Source organism: Daphnia pulicaria, chromosome 7 (assembly GCF_021234035.1).
Source record: "Daphnia pulicaria isolate SC F1-1A chromosome 7, SC_F0-13Bv2, whole genome shotgun sequence".
In the NCBI taxonomy this organism is placed as follows: domain Eukaryota; kingdom Metazoa; phylum Arthropoda; class Branchiopoda; order Diplostraca; family Daphniidae; genus Daphnia; species Daphnia pulicaria.
The window spans coordinates 4256249-4273398 of NC_060919.1; the positions used below are offsets into that span (position 1 = coordinate 4256249).

Below are 17150 nucleotides of genomic sequence, written 5' to 3' on the forward strand. Positions count from 1 at the left end.
AGTTGATACGCGCCTCTTTTTATTCGACTCTGTTGCCTCCAATCAGCGTCAAACCTCTTTTTACAATAAATCACAGACAAGAGGTCGATCTCTACACCCTAAATCACGCGCTCTATTGGGTACATCTGGGAATCTTCAAGTCAAGCTTAACATCTAAACAACAATAGGTCGATTACCATCACGATACGGTCGACACCCGTTGCTTAGTAACGTCACAATTTTCAAAGGATCGTCGTCAAAATACAGACAAACGTAATTCCCTCAATTACGTAATGTCAACTTAAGATAACAACTGAAAATATATCAGCACAATTTAAATAATGCCCTGTCATTATTTATCTTTGCTTTGAATTTACCGCTCTCTATGCCTTTTTATTCTGAGCAAGAAAAGATTGGCCTTGACTGTATGTTATGCATCGATCTTTCTTTATACTTGTGAACTATGGCAACACCCACACATGACTTCAAAGTGAACACAAGAGCAACAGCGGCAACAACAACAGCAACCAGCCGCCCACAATACGAAAAGGGAAGAACTGTCTATAGTTTTCTTTACAACACATTTTTCCAGTTTCCTTCCCGTTCTGTTATCGCCAAGAAAAGAAATATGGAAAAATCGCTGCTGCTGCTGCTGTTGTGGTATATGTGCGCCGAGTTGGTTGTGCCCACGTTCAGCTAAAAATAAGAACTTTTTCTTCCCAGCAGCTTCGTCACACTTTTTCCCCCTTTTTACCAATTTTTTAGGGGTTGTCCTTCTTGTGTTGTCTTTTGTGCACGTTGACGGTATCCGTCCCCTGTTCCGGACAACAAGGTTCGGATGACAAGTCATGTGACACTGTCAGCCTTTTTCCCTTCGTTTTTGTTTTCATTTTTCCCAAATGTGTAACTGTAACGAAGAAAATGGCATTTGCTGCTTCTATTCCACCAACTCGCCGTTATTAACCGAGACAATGGCGAACGAATGGATTTGTCATTCTTTTTTTCACGTCATTTTATGTTGACCACGAGCTGGAGATATTTTACAGCCGGCCAACAAAAGATTTACAAATCCAAGCGTTATCGTGAGCGTGACGGAACGTTGTCAGGCCAAAGACAAGACAAGGCTCGGAGCCAAGAAGACGGAACGACGACACGTTCCGTGTGATTTAAATCTATCGCGTCGAAAACGAATTGGGAATGGCAAAAAGAAAGAACGTCCAAATCAACACCAAAGTCAAAAAAGAAAAAGAACAATATGACAAGAGAATACCAAAAAATTTTTAAAGAAAAGGATGTGCGTCACTAATTATTGCCGCATTTGCCTCGCCTGTTGTGTGTTTCTTCCATCTGCCAAACGCCTATACAACCGCATACGAGCGTGTCCGACAGAACACGGAACAGTTGTTTTCTCCTATCCCGCCTCGCTGCCACCCACTTGTCAAATGCTGAGACACAATTTTGTGTTTTTCTAAATTCTCTGGTCTGAATTTGACAGATGCGTAGCCCCTTTTGTTCGACTCGACAGTTTTCGATTGAAAAATGTCCCAAAAACATGACGTCACGAGTTGCGATAGGCTTTCCTTGTTCCGTGTCTATGTGATGAAAGATTGGCCTGTGCACAGTCTTTCTTGTTGAGCCTTGGTCTTTTTCTTATTCTCCCATCTCCATTGCAGCTCCTTATCTGTTAGCGGTTGCTTAGTTTATAGCACAGTCGCTGGTGTAGTTAGAGAAAGGTAATGCGATACTCGCAGTCAGTTGATTGCTGCCGCTCGAGTATTCTGAGAAAAAGGAAAAGAACGGGCTGAACTTTCCCAGGCCAGACAGCATATCTCAACGTGAAGCTGCTCTCTGTAACCCGCTCCCACATGCATAGACCTAATATGTCCAGGGTACTGCGGATGAGCGCATCAAACTGTGCCATTAACGATCAATGTTTTTGAAAAAGCTCTTGATATCGTCCTTGCCCATTTTTTGTTACGCCGTTGACCTTTAGAATCAAAACGAACATCTTCCAAAATCCACTGGGGCTCATTTTTAAAACAAAAGATGAGAAAAAGAGGCATGAACTCTCTCCAGTCAATGTCTCGTAGTTTGACCCGTCGAATGAGATTGTGTCTGGATTTAGTTCTTGGTTACCAGTAACAGGAGAAGAAGGAGGCGAAGACAGTGTTGGGGTGATTTTGTTTCAATGTGAACAAATCACTAAAAAGTTGAGATAGGCACCACCATAAACAAGGCCCAGTCGATAGTCCTATATCTTCGGTCTCAAATTTGGCATAAGACACACTGGGAAAAATGAAGAGAAAACTCCTTTTTATGTATAATGGTCATCTCGTCGATCGATGTGCTAATCGTTCGCTTGAAACGACAATTGGTTTCTCCTAAGTACTACCCCAAAACTTTTCCCTTTCATTAAGTCCCGATCTTTACTTTTCACCCGATGGGCTGCCTCGGTGTTTGTTGTACCAAATGTAGCAACTTCTCCGAACGCCGATTCTCATCAAACAGCTTCGATCGACCGTTTCTCCAGTTGCCATAATGACTTTCCTTCGCTTCCAAAACGGCGGAAGTTTGACAACTGCCAACGGTCGCCCGTCGCTTTCCCAGTTATAGAAACGAGAACAGAACAGCAGACGCCACCGGAAGTTGTTGGGATTGTTCCTAGATCCAACACCCGTTTCCCGACGTCTTTCTTCCACATAGCGTCGATCCACCCGTTTCACTCCCGAGTTGCCCAACTGCGGACCAACAACTCCATAATAACTGACGATATTCCCTCCAACCCAACTACCGTACCGCTTTGCACTATGCATCGGCGTTTCTTAGAGTTGCTCATAGTCCAGTTTCGACTCGTCTTCAACGCAATTCGTTGGAATTTGAATGGCAGGGCTTTGTGTTTTCCAATGTCCAGACGGAAATAGGCCCGTGTTTTGTTTCCGACCGGCTTTAAGACTTAACCGGGAGGAAATGAATCGACGTCCAAAAGTGCAGACTATGCATAGACCACGGTGAAACGTGTGAAATTGTGTATTAGTGGCGTCTCGCTGGGCGGTCTACTATACATTTTTTGTTGCTACGTTTATCACTAGAGCAGCACGTGTCTCAACAAATAAATAAACAGCCGAGAATATCAAACAAAAAGAATCGGAATGCAATGTAATACGAAAAAGTTTTGTTCACTCCGCATTTTCATGGAATTTTTATTCGATGGCAATTCGTTTCGAATGAAAAGAATCGTCTACTATGACGTGGGATGACAAAAATCTAAAACGAGAAGGGGAAATAGGCTAGATGTTGCGCACTAAAAAGGGGAGACCACAGTTTTCTATTTCCAGGGGGTTTATTTGTTGTGTCTTGTGTGTCGCTCGCCCGCGAACTGTTGTTTCTCGTTGAGTGACGGTTTCTGCGTTACTGCGCGTTTCTCCCCATGATATTCCCTATGGTCTCCATCGGCAGTAGAATTCACCGCAGAGGGACACTTAACACCGGAAACGGAAATTTTTATTTCATCTTTTTTGTCCCATGCCCAGTACATTCAGTACTGAAAATCCGACAGGAGAACACGGTACACACATAGGAGACGTCGGCTTTTGTCTCTCCACCGGTCTCCGCACTCTTGTCTCCTTTCGATGTATAAAAGCCGGCAGCCAACAAGTTCAAATAAAGAAAACGATAAAAGGAAAAGAAACTCGGCGTCGAATTTCTTTTTACTTTTCTCTGTTTCGCTTATTTTGATGATTTAGGTTTACGATTGTTTTCCATGGCTCGGCTCTCATCTGCACTGGCGGTCCCGCCTGTCTCCCACTCTTTTATGATCGCCCTCTCTTAGCTTTACAGTAAATTTATACACAACTGGCCGACTGTGGCGTATAATTACCTCTCCTGCTCACCAAACGGTTCGAAACCAATCCGTCATCGCGCTCGACCACATAACGCCGCATTTGATTGGTTTTGTCCGACTCCTTGGCTTATTCCACACAGACACACACACACACACACCTATGTGTATAAATATAAATATAAGTTATCTGTCGTCGCGACTTCTCAGCTGTTCTCCAGCAGCTAAGAACAACGATCATCTGTATATCTACGACGTAGAGTCGTTAAAACTCTATTGACACAGCACGCGCTCTTTGGCCGACGGAAGTCGCCAACCAAAGAGCATCGCATATACGGATGGAATAGCCTATTTTCCATTTAGATGACCGTCTGCGTGTCGTTCAACCCAGTTTGGCTTTGCTCCTCCTAATAGCGACAAACAGATCGTGAATGCAAGCGAAAAGAATTCACGAAATGATTATCGCTCGATGAGCGAAGACAGATGAACGGGTAATAAAGATGTGAAGGGTCTTAGGACGGACGTCAGTGGTGTCAGCACGCAATGGGTTGAGCGGGTAAAGCCAAGAGAGAAAACAAAATTCATAATTTTTTAATTGCCAACAACAGTTGGCTGGCTAATATCTCGAACGACAGCTTATAGACGAAGAAGTCAAATGCATATACGCTGAATGGGGACGACTCGATCCCCTTTGGATGTATAATGTATCTATTTATATAACGATATAAATAGCTTAATGTTGTTCTGGTAAAAAGGTTATCATACGACAGAGATATTCTATATTTAGAAAGGGGGGCTTTGACGCAAAAGCTGATGTTTGATTCATTAAAACTCAGTTGTTTACTGGAACATTAACCGAACCATGCCCATTCGGTCATTCGTTCTGTTTGCCATGAAGCCACAGAAAAATGCCAATTAAGTAGAACTTGATGGGTCAACGAATTCGATAAAATATTTTGCAGCTTGTGTATTTATTTTAAGCGATGAAAATTTCAAGTAATAATAAAAAATAAAATTCCATTCGACGAGGATGGAGAAAATGTTTTGATCAGCTGGGACAAAGATTATTCCAGCCATCGAGGAACGAAAATAATATTTTTCGGTTCAGCATTTAAATCTTAAAGCTTATTTGTAGATCTGAAAATAGACTGTCAATATTTATTCATGCATGTACCAATTGTAGGCCTACCATACCACTTTTCCACACATTGCAAGTAGAATATTGAACATAAGTCTGACATAAGTGTGAATCTAAGAATCCTTAAATATTTAGCATGATCGCTTGGTCAGTTTGCATCTGCGTGACGAAAAGTTTATTCCGATTTTCCATTTTACTCATATTGTGGTCGCCATTGAAAGGGTATTGCTGACACGTGAAAAAATTTCGAGACCATAGTTTGGATATGTATAAATCATCCAGCTGATGTGAGGCACTCCCGTTCAGCGATACAGAAGCGCAAGTGTGAGCAATAACAAATACATCACGGACTGAGGTCACTAGCAAAGGTTATCGAATGAACGAAGAACAGTAGCCGGATGGAATAATGCTCGCAGGCTATGTTATGGTTGTAATCTTGTTGTTGTTTAGATTTTGGTAAAAAATACGCATATCGAGACGTCAAAGCTTAAAGCGATCGTCCTGGTTTGATAAATTATTTCATTTGGATTTTTACCAATTCTTTTCTTATCTCAACTTTTACTTATTTCTTCTATATACTCTCTGTTATCTCTCAATGAATAAATACTGTATACACAAACCCACGGGAGCGGGTTTATACTAACTGTAACAGACAATTTGAAGGCGGACGAGGAGCTTGGGATCGGGTCACAAAAGGCCACGAATTGGACGAAGGAACCGCATCTGTCAGCCGATCCGCCGGTTCAGTCCGACCACCACAGCAGTTCAGTTCACAAGATAATCTCTGCCTTTCTTTCTTTCTTCTTTTCTTTCTGTTTTTGTGTCTCGATACTGTGACTCTTCGTCCGACCATCTCGGGTTTCCTCAGCTTCATCTCATCCTGCTGGAAAATTTTCTGTGATGTTGAAGTCCCCCTCTTGCATTTGTTTACAGGAACTGACAACATCTTTCTTTCGTTCTTTTTTTTTTATTCGCCCAATTTTTCCTCCCTTCGGGTTAGCATTTCTTGAAGATGTTTGTGGCCAACGGTTGTCATCTGTTTCTGTTTGAAAAAGAAACAAACAAATACAACAGAAAACAATCAACAAAGACTAGGGTCTGGGGAAAAGAAAAAAGAAAAATTTTCTGGTCATCCAGTCGCCATCATAATTTTATTGATATGATGTCTTGCTACAAGTGTTATCTGCTTTTAATCAAGACAAAACACGAAGCTAGATCGGCTTTCTTTTCTCTTTCGGCTCAGCTATAGCTACTCACACGCGCACAGTTTCAAACGGATCATTGACAAACAATTCCAAGAAGCAGAAAAATGACGAGACTAAGCACACGACCTTACGTCTTTGATTTTTTGTTCGTCATGATTCTGTACATTGCACAAGAGTATCGCGGAGATTTGACATTTTGGGACTTTGACACTCAACCCAAGGGCCTTGGCACCGATAGAATTAATAAGAAAACAGAAATATTACAAGAATTACAACTTTGTGTAACTTCCCCATCGGGCATCATTTGTTTTAATTAACATTAGATTCAGATTAAAGATCTTTCGATTATTCCGTTTTCTACAGTCTTTACATCCGCCTCCGCCAAGTCTTATCTATTTCCTTGTGTGCAGCCTTCCTTCTTCATCTCCCATACTTATAGAATATAATAGAATAGCCTGTAAGAGGCTAGTTTCCTACTTGAACAATATCATCTTGTTTTGATAGAGCACTAACCGATGCTGACCGGGGTCTTGTCTTTAGTGCTCTGTGACGTTGATAAATTGCGTAGTGGATTGGTCACTCGTAAGGGTTGGCCTGCTTTTATTTGTACACCCAATCCCTTTGGCGCACCCAGATAAAACGTGTTGCTGTTGAGCCCAAGGTCGAGAAACAGAATTCACTTTCTTTCCATTAGGACGAACGAGAGTGATATATCCGCAAGGCGAACTGTTGCATGTTCTTTTCCTTTCTCACATCCGTCCGCTAGCGCTCCGACAGCCGCGTGATCGAGTGGCCTCTAATTGACGAGCATACCGATTGTTGCCGTTACGTTATCCTCTTCCTTCCTTCATCCGCAACGCCCCAGTCAATCGCATTATTGCCATCGAACCAGTTTCATCACAAGATGCGACTGCCCGGCATTTTTGTTGGGACTCTGGGGTGCCACTACACAATGCGCCAAGAATTTTTAAACGAATGATGAAGATGCTTTTCATTTTTCCGCTTTTTTAGAAATCTGCACTAAACGTAACTCAGTTATTTCGACAAGAGTAAAACAATAAATTAGAATAATTGCGTCACATCAAAACAGTCTCGGTCACGGTTGATGGGTTATTGTTTCGGTGATTTGTCTCGAACGTTATCACAACAAGACGCAGGGAGAGACGAGTGAGGGTGCATAATGTAAAAGGGGCTCCCCTTGTTACTCCTAGAGTGGAAGGGTGGAAGGTATTATTGGTTGGTCGCCTGAAATGATACCAGACAGTGAACTAAAGAGAGGGAGCGGTCATAAAGCCGAACTGTCAAACACGATCAACATCAAGGACGGATGTCTGTGACTGTGGGCACTCACTTACATTCAGAAAAAGGGAAAAAAAGCGCATCAGGAGCGGAGGAAAAGACCAACCCTTCATTCCTCCGGAGCCTAGCGCTCAGCTCATTCCTTATTCAAGCGGGCGACTTTTAACAGATCTCCCACACAACCCCTTCTACTTGTTCTTTTCCCTTTTTCTTTCCTCTTTGGTTCCTGGTCAATGGGTCCCCCCACATAAAGAATTCCGCTACGTCTCTGTTGATTCGAAACACATGTGTTATATCAGCCCCCGGTCGTGGGAACAGCCACCCCCGCTTCTGTTTTGTTTTGTCTCTCCTCCTCGCTGTTATTGAGAGCCAAAGAGGAAATATGAGGAGTCCATCCTTCTGGGATTCTTTTGTCTTCCACCCACTGAGCACTGACAGACAAACACTTGATTGTCATTGGGAGATGATGCCAATTCTGGCATTTGTTTTTTGGCTTCTATCTGTCGGTTGACAATAGTATTTTTCTCGTCAAATTTGATCTCGAAAAGAACGAGGGTGAGTTTTACATTGACGTAAAGGCACGAATAAGAAAAGGAAGGGAGCGGACGAGCCGTCACATCATGACCATCAAAAGAGGCGTAACAGCTAATACGTTTCATTTTGAGAATTAGAAGTCTATGAGGGCGGAGGAGGGCTTCGCGGCCCAATGTTAATTGGTGTTGTCTACTCAGCTCCACTAATGATCTCGTAGTAGCCTACGTCGGCCGCAGAAGCGGGGTGACAGGCAACGAAAACGAAACAAACGAAAAGAAGACCAGCAAACAGAAGACAGAGGGAGTCAGGGAACAAACGCGGAGCTGTTATTCTTCAATCACACAAGACTCCTTTTTTTTACTTTCCTGTTCTCCCCACGTCCATTTTTCTTTTTGTGAGTGAATGTGATGATTTTTCTTTTTGGGGGAGAAGTTCTCGATGGGTTCTAGATAAGAGAGCCAACGATTGTCTGTGTGAAACTGAGAAAGCAAAAGCTCAGCAGCGTCCAATAAACAAGGCAGCAGCAGGAGAGAGAATGTGAGAGAGTGAACAGCAGTCGTCACACAGAACAAAAACCAACTATAGGAGAGTACACGCAAGACTTAAAAGCCGCAAAAGAGAAAAGAAACTAACGGCGTCTGAAACGCTTGAATTGAACTAATGTTTATGGAGACAAGTTCAAGGGGGTTTTCACCATCTAAACATCTGAGAGCTTAAAACAACGAAAGGGAGAAAACAACAGACCAAACTGTCGGCCTTGGAATGTGCGGCATGGACAACAATAGTCGGCGGCGTGTTTTAATACTCATTTACACACATAACATGTCCACTCGTGTTTACAAACAAACGAAAACAGCGCACTTTTTTTTTAAATTGATCTATTTCGAAATATCGCACTATTGCGCTCACAAGAGAAAAGCTGAAGAAAAAGAAATTGTAAAAATTAAAATCATTTGTAAAATTTAAGGAGAACTGTATTTCTCGTTCAGAAAAACGTGAAAGCTGTTCACGTCTGCCACAAATCTTGCACGTGGGGCCATAGTACGGTAGCAAGGTTCCGTAAACTATCCAGTGCACACGGAACGCCCTATTGTCACCAACAATTTTGACCTTCTCTCATCAATGAGTTAGCGTTGCAACATGATTACTGTCCTAGAGTACATCTTCGAGGGTTGGAATGACTTGAAGGGAAAGCTAAACATGTCGAGCTGTAGGAATGCTGATTGAGAAGTACCCAATGCTAGTTTAACGACCCGTTGTTCTCCATAAACTCTTCCCAGCTGGTTAATGTACGCTTTGTAGAGCTGCGACTCTTGTGCGTTTTGAACACAAACTAGACTAGACAAGGAAAACTTTGAATTTTAATATTATAAAGTGTGTCAGTTATTGGCCGGTACGTAAGCGCTAAATCAAAGTCTTCCATTATAAAATTCCTGTTTATTTAAACACTAAAGTCTTTCAGAAGTAAATTAATTTTTCTATTTGTTTGTTTTTTCAATAGGCTGGCCAACAACATAACCAACAACAAGGATCGCATCACAATAGTGGCCCAACAGCCATGGAGATGGCCGTAGCAGCAGCAGCGGCCGCGTCAAAGAACAACGCCGAAATGCAACAGTTTCAAGAACTCCAGCACCAGATCGAGTTGCAACGTTTACAGCAAAGTCAACAGATGTTTCTCCATCAGCAACGAATCCAAGAGATTCAGGTAAATAATTAAGTCCAAAACGCGCAATTAATCTCGCCATTATTTGATTCATTATTCGTGCGGATGACTTCCGCACCAAGCTTTATGTTGGGGAAATCATAGCACTCATTGTATGCAGTTGAGATTTTAATTCATACTGGTTATTAATTCATTTAGGCCCAAGTACTTTCTCAGTACGGAAACAAAGCACTAAGTCTGGCCGCCGCCGGAATGCCACCTCTGATGCTGCTGCCCTACTTGGAATCTCTACGCAATCTTCAAGGACACCATTCGGGCATGCAGGGATTCTCGGCGAATCCCCTTGGTAGTCCGCAGTCCGTTTCTGGCTCCTCGTTCAACGGGATCCATCCGGCACTGTCTCAATTAACGCCAAACTTTCTTGGCTCACAATCTGGGCCAACCGCCTGTTCCTCCACCGTTACCACCAAAAGTTCTCCATCAACACCAATCACATCAATGGTAAATTTGTAACTTTTTCTACCCGCCTTGTTCTGCTTTTTAACAACCCTTTTTTCATGGTCATTTACAGGCATCCGGTTGGAGTTCATCATCCATGGGACAAAAACATTTGCCGTCTCCGGTAAGGAGGAGCACCACCCCAGAGCAGTCGGCTAACAAAACAGCGGCTGGAAATCACGATGGAGTTTTGCTGCCATCTTCCACCAGCTCGCCAGTCACAAAGAAACAACGCGGTAATCGAGAAGGTGATGGGCCACTCAATCTCAGTAAATCAAAAGGTATTTTTATTCAGAAAGAGAATTATTGGCTAGAAACTCATTACTAATTTGGGTTTAGGTCAGGGAGGCAGTCCAACTCCGCCCAGTACTCCATCTTCGACGCCAACTCCGTTGACCTCTACGGCTTCGTTGACATCGTCACGCATGTTTCCTGGACAAAACCACATGATGCACGGATCTGGATTGCTCTTCCCTAGCCATTTTCTTCCTTATTCGTCCATGCCGCCTCATTTAGCTGCCATGAACTTCACAGGTAAATAATCCATACAGCAATTCATCGTAGATTTCTAGTAGTTTTTCTTTCTTTTCTGTTATGACAACACGCAGTAATTATCATTTATAATCATTGGCAGAAGGCATAGAGGCCTACGTTGTTAGCATTTAATACAATAACTATTCAATTTCTTAGGTAATAAAATGGGCTTCAATCCACCAAATATGGGAGGTATGGGAGTCAACGAACGCATCCTAGGATCAGATAAACACCACGGAGCCATGAATAGCAACAACAGTGGCGAACCAAACAGCCCTTTCCCTACAATGCCCTTCTTCTTGCCGTCGATGAACGGCAATACACTACCAAATATCACCAATAGCACGGGAATCGTATCGATTGCATCTTCCAGTGACCGTTCGCACTCGTCGGAGACTCCAGCCAAGCAACAGCGAGATGGAAGTTCCTCTAATCGCAACAGTAAGTTCCTATAAGATACATGGATTTCAGTATAGAACAACAATGAAACATTTTAGTCTGATGGGACAATTATCACTTCATTCAAAATGCTAATTTTTATTTCTTGAATTGAAAAGCAAAAATGTACGGAGCCAAAATAATTCGCCAAAGTCGTCGAGACCCCGAAGGAAAGCCGCACATTAAACGACCGATGAACGCGTTCATGGTTTGGGCCAAAGATGAACGAAGGAAAATTCTAAAAGCTTGTCCGGATATGCACAATTCCAACATTTCCAAAATACTTGGTAATTACAAGTCGATCTTTTACAATCATAAGGACATCAACTAACCTTCTTTCAATGAATGCTTAAAGGTGCCCGCTGGAAGGCCATGACTAATGCCGACAAACAGCCGTTCTACGAGGAACAATCACGACTGTCGAAAGTGCATATGGAGAAACATCCCGACTACCGTTACCGCCCACGCCCCAAGCGCACCTGCATTGTGGACGGCAAGAAACTGCGGATCTCGGAGTACAAAACGCTGATGAAGCAACGTCGCCAAGAGATGCGTCAAATGTGGTGTCGTGATGGAGTCAACCCGGCCTCCATGGGCTTGGGCAATGGTGCTGGCCCTTCGTCTAAGGAACGTGGTAAAAGCGGAAACGGAGATGACGATGATAAAAACACAACCATCTCGTCCATCTCAGATTCGGATGATGACGAAGCAGCTGAAGATAGTTTGGATTTTCCCGAACTGGACTTCGATGGTAGGCTTAAGGTTAATCTATAAATTGTTTCTAAATATTCATTTCGACTGTTATTGAAACAGGTTATGGTTCACCGCTCTGAATTGAAAATAATACTAAACAACATCTTCATATAACCTGATTCAATCAAGATGGTACATTCAACGTTTTCTCAATTCATCAAAATCGATATTTTGATAACTTTGTTCCCCCTCCCCCAAATAGACTATACTATGTGTATGAGCTTTATACAGCGCCCTTACGTCGACGCTGCAGTCAATGCCAAATTGCCAATCTCATGGTCGGAAAAGGTCATTCCGTTATTACAGCTGGTTTGAGGTGGATTGTTTCTCACTGGCTTTATCGACGATGAATGTTCTTTCCCATATTCGTTTTAAATTTCAGTGAAGTAACTTAGAACTCCTTTATTATTAATGTCTTTTTTCCGACGACGGCATTTCTCATGTTTATATAATGTTTGTGTGTTCAATTTCGTTGTGGCATGATTTGTGTTAATTTCATAGATATACTAGCCAATCATTGTCTGCTGCAATCTCCTCTAAGCAAAATATTAAAAATAAAAAAAACGAAATCACAGTGTGGTTAGGAGATGACTAATTCGAATGAGAAATAAATGTTTGCGTTGTGGTTTCTGGTTATTGTATGTAATATATATTGTAATATGAAGTTATTTGAAATCCACGTAAATACAATTATAAAAATATCTGTTCTGAACATTTTAACAGTTCATGACTTCATTCCTGTCCGCCATTTTTTATAGTGAACACGCTTATGACAGTGCGTCACATACATAAGCCAACAATTATATATACTACAGCAAAATCAGACAAGCATCTTTTCAAAACGTGTTGTTTACTTTGAAATAGACCATTCCAATTTTGAGGAATTCGCGCGTGGCGTTGCGACGTTGCGGTTAACTCTGTCGCATCTTAGTATTTGAAATAATTACATTATAGGCCTATAATAACGTAATTAATAATACAAAATATATTCTTTAATTTTCTGTTACTCAAATGCTACTTTTCAATTTTATCGGTGCAAATGCAAATGCAATGCTGATTGTAAATCTGACATCATATGGTGGTAGGCTACCCTCTGGTGGTTTGTTGCAGAAGTCCCAAGCCTTGATGATAAAGATTCAAACCAGATTTTGAGAAACGTCCAATCGTCAGGTAAAACTTAGTTTGACGAAGAACCATTCGGAATTTCATGTAGACGTGGTTGAGTACTTGAGTTGGTCTCTGTAAGAAGTTTACATAAGTTATCTTTAGTGAATTTAACAAAAAGTTCTAGAATGTCATCAGATGGAAGTGTCTCTCCCGTTTTGACAATGAGGCGTGCGAAGAAAATATCTTCTACTGCTTCAAAATCGACCCCTTTTCAGCTTAGAGGTAACTTGTAGTTATTGTTTATTGTGAGTTCAAATCTTTAATAATTTTTTTTAAAATTTTGTGTATTTTCAGACAAAGCTAATAAACTGTCGTTGAAGAGAATAAGGAATGCAAAGGAAAATGTTGATCCATTTAGAACTCCTGACACTTTGAATCGTAAAGTTTCAGCATCTTTCATTTTCAGTTCTTGTAAAAAAAAGCAGTTGGATAAAAGGGATTCATTGCTGGGACATTCAATCTTAGTTGGTGACAGTTCTGATGAAGAGTTCATTAATTGTGACTCATTGGCCACCTCAACTAATGCCAACCAAAATGCTGATGTAGTAGATGAATCTTTAGTAGAATATTCTTTGATTAGAAAATGGTTGCAAAATGCAGAGGATTCCTTCAGCTCAGTAGATGATAATAACTTTGAAGATGACTGTATTGATTCAGATAGCAGCAGTAAAGATCAAGAAATCCTAAATAGAGTTCTTAAATTTAAGAATAGTTATGCCTCTACAACAGACATCAAGAACAACACAGTAGTTTTAAGTTCTGATGATGAAAGTGTTGGTCCTGAATCAGGTAAGGTTTTAGTTTGACTATTCTTTTATAGCGTTAATTAATCATGTGTGTTCTTTTTTATCATCAGCCCAGCAAAAGATTAAATTTGACACAACAAGAAAATTATCCCTGTTTGAATTCAACATAACAGGACAATCATCACCAGTTAAATTTAACACAATAGGACAATCATCACCAGTTAAATTTAACACAATAAGACTATCATCACAAAAATCATCAGATTCTATGCTGGGTGATAGCTTTGACTCGCCGTGTATTACAAAATCTCTGGGGGAAAAATTATCAACTAGAGAGAAACCATCTTGCCACGATAAACAAAGCAGCTCCGAATCTGATAGTTTTCTCAGAATTTCAAAGCCATTTAAAAAACCTGTTGTGTTACGCATTTCTTCAGATGATGAAGTTTCGTCCTCACCAGAACGTTTACCTCGTAAACCTTTTCCAACAAGACCGGAAATTTCTTCGACGAAGTACTTTTCTACGCCACCGACAACAGTAATATTGTCAGAGTCTGAATTAGAAGATGTATTTTCCAGCCTGACGATTGACAAACCACCAGCTCCGATCGTGAAACCAAAGAAATTAGTCAAATCAAGGCAAAAGAAAAAAGCTGAATGCGATACCATTTTCAGACAGCCCGCTTTGAAATCGGAACGAAGTTTCCTCGCTTCCCTTTCTTCTGAAATTCTGCAAGAATGTCGACATTTCGAAGCTATTCCGTATATGAAGAATTTTCGCAAGACTCGTGATGAACTGACCAACCGTCTTTTCCAAATGTTTAACAAGGAGATTTTCAACAACTTTTTTCATCACGATTTTTCAATAACCTGGAATGGCAGACTCACTCGAACTGCCGGTTATTGTCGCCATTTCACGAAGCGCGAGAACGGAATTATCACCTTCGAGTCACGAATCGAGCTATCTGTGAAAGTGGTAGATACGCCTTGTCGATTGCGAGACACTTTGATTCATGAATTATGTCATGCAGGTAAAGCTATCAATGCAATATAAATCTACTTTAGATACATTAATATTTTATTTTTTGTCTTTTGTTCTTACAGCAACTTGGATCATTGACAATTGCAGAGGAGGTATATTAGAATATACAGTAATTATTTTAAATATTTGAATATTTCTTTACGATCTACTGTTCAGGACATGGACCAGTATGGCGGAAATGGGCAAACCAGGCATTGCACACTTTTCCGGAACTGCCACCGATAACTCGTTGCCACAACTACGAAATATCTTACAAATTCTATTATAACTGTGTCAGTTGCAAGTATTCAGCTGGTAGACATTCCAAATCCATCGATACTTCCACACATGTCTGCCCAGTGTGTAGGGGACAATTACAGCTTAGCAAAGGTATGCATAGTGGGGAAAAAGTGTACTCAAAATAAATAAATTTTTTTTTTTTTCTAATTTAGAGCCATCAAGTCGTGTAAATGAAAATGCAGAAGTGAAACCGAAAGACCAAACGCCTAGAACACCTAATGCCTTTGCTTTGTTCGTGAAAGAAAACTATGCCGCTGTCAAGTCATCCAGAACTGACCTTCCTCATGCAGCAGTTATGAAATTGCTTAGTGCGAAATATGCGGAAAGCAAATTGAAATTAGTTTAAGACAATATTTATTCATTTAAATGATATTTTTTATATTGAGCTTTTATCCCAGATGTATAGTGTGCATCAAACAATGGCACCTTTTATTATGGACCTAGTACACAAATGAACAAAATAAGTTTCCAACTAAAGAGTTATGAAAAAATAAGCTTGAAATGTGTAGAACAGCTATTTAACTGCCAAATTTTTACTCTGAATCCTTTTAAAGAAGCAAGAAATATGAGATGGAAAATTGAGGGCACAATTTCACCTTTTCTCAAAGACAATAAAAATACACCAACTATACACATGGTAAGAAAATCACTGAGGGTCTTTTATTCAGCTTTCGGCCGAGATGAAGCTGCGTCCTCTTCTTCCTCGCTACTTTCCCCTTCTGTTTCTCCATCTGAGTAGTTTCGTGACAATTCTCCGGGTCTCAATAGTCGTCCGATATATTCGTATTTTTCTAGAATATGAATAATACGTTTATGAATAAACTACTGAACAATAGCAAAGGTTATAAGAAGTCACTAACCAGTGAACTGTGTTTCCCATTCTTTTACAGATTCTTTCTGAACAGGGGTGAGGTCAGCCAGATCATCAAAGTCATCAGATGCAGCAACTGAAAAGGTGGCAAGACCACGAGAAGCATCCCGTCCGGCAAATGCTGCGTAAGGGCCGCCAGGACCGTAGAAACGTTTACCTAAACAATTCAAAGATGGAATTATTCAACTAAAAAGATCCTTTGCATTTCTAATAGAAAATTTGTGCTCAATATTTAAAAAAAAGGTTACATGGAGAAGGAACTGAAACTGAAATTGTTATCAATGGTGGCCTATGTTATAAACTGAGTAAAATCTGTCAAGATAAGTAAGATTTGTGTATAATGGTTAAGTATTATACCTTTGGTGACATCGAAGACTTTCCCATTGACAGCTACCAAAACTCTGCCTTCAGGTCCAGTTCCATTGTACTGTTTTAGCTGCTCCATAGTCATGTCTTGTTTTCTAAGCTAGAAGCATTGTTGATGAAATAAGAACTAAGCAACCATTTAACATTAAGTTTACATAACTCTTGGATCTCACCTTCGGTAAAGGAGGTTCTTCGGGTTTAACTTTTCTCTCTTCCATTTGAGTGGCAACAATTTTGTAAGCGACATATCCGATGGCGCCCAAAAGAGCCAAATTTAGCGGGCTACTGATAATTTCGTTAAATATTCTAGCTATGAAAGTCATAGCGTTTTCTACAACCTCCTCCTCTTTCGTTTCCATGGCGTACAAGAACAGCTTCTTCAACAAGCGATAAGGGACTCTGAACTCTGAAGTGTCTACCGATTTGTTTTTCTTCCGAGTTTCTGAAATGTGAAATGTCACGTCGCTTTTTCAATTGTCGTGCTCTCACTGCCATCTATTCGACACCATGGAAAATGATGTGAATCCAAAATTTAAAAAATTTAATTCGTGTCTGAGTCATCCACGGATCTTAGTTAATTCTTAATTTTAAAAATACAAGAGACTATCTGTTTTGTGATTTGTATATAAGTTGATAATCTTAACACTAACTCTCTTAGTCTCTTTCAATTATTTAATAATCATTTTATGTCGACTCGATTGTAAAGCAGTCCAGTTAATTAGTTAACAATAATAATACATTTTATAAAATCTAATCCAAATGCATCATTAAATTCTGATTTGGTATTGTTGATTTTG

General features: G+C 40.6%; 2 protein-coding genes across 2 annotated transcripts in view; one reads left to right on the forward strand and one right to left on the reverse strand.

The window, feature by feature from the left end:
- The window catches only part of LOC124350187, a 34142-nt gene extending 18554 nt beyond the window's left edge, over nucleotides 1–15588 (forward strand). The window contains exons 4-15 of the mRNA XM_046801231.1: nucleotides 9495–9701; nucleotides 9858–10160; nucleotides 10231–10438; nucleotides 10497–10691; nucleotides 10848–11132; nucleotides 11249–11416; nucleotides 11485–11880; nucleotides 13344–13838; nucleotides 13906–14826; nucleotides 14900–14929; nucleotides 14994–15206; nucleotides 15269–15588. Coding sequence (XP_046657187.1) covers nucleotides 9495–9701; nucleotides 9858–10160; nucleotides 10231–10438; nucleotides 10497–10691; nucleotides 10848–11132; nucleotides 11249–11416; nucleotides 11485–11880; nucleotides 13344–13838; nucleotides 13906–14826; nucleotides 14900–14929; nucleotides 14994–15206; nucleotides 15269–15462 — 3615 coding nt within the window. The 3' untranslated portion in view covers nucleotides 15463–15588. The remainder of the gene's footprint in view (nucleotides 1–9494; nucleotides 9702–9857; nucleotides 10161–10230; nucleotides 10439–10496; nucleotides 10692–10847; nucleotides 11133–11248; nucleotides 11417–11484; nucleotides 11881–13343; nucleotides 13839–13905; nucleotides 14827–14899; nucleotides 14930–14993; nucleotides 15207–15268) is intronic.
- On the reverse strand, nucleotides 15518–16789 carry LOC124350030 (membrane-associated progesterone receptor component 1-like). The gene is made up of 4 exons (XM_046801010.1): nucleotides 16527–16789; nucleotides 16345–16453; nucleotides 15977–16144; nucleotides 15518–15907 (listed from the first exon to the last, which is right to left on the reverse strand). The coding sequence occupies exons 1-4, from the start codon at nucleotides 16710–16712 to the stop codon at nucleotides 15777–15779; spliced, it is 594 nt and encodes a 197-aa protein (XP_046656966.1). The 5' UTR covers nucleotides 16713–16789; the 3' UTR covers nucleotides 15518–15776.
- Nucleotides 16790–17150: the final 361 nt, after the last annotated feature.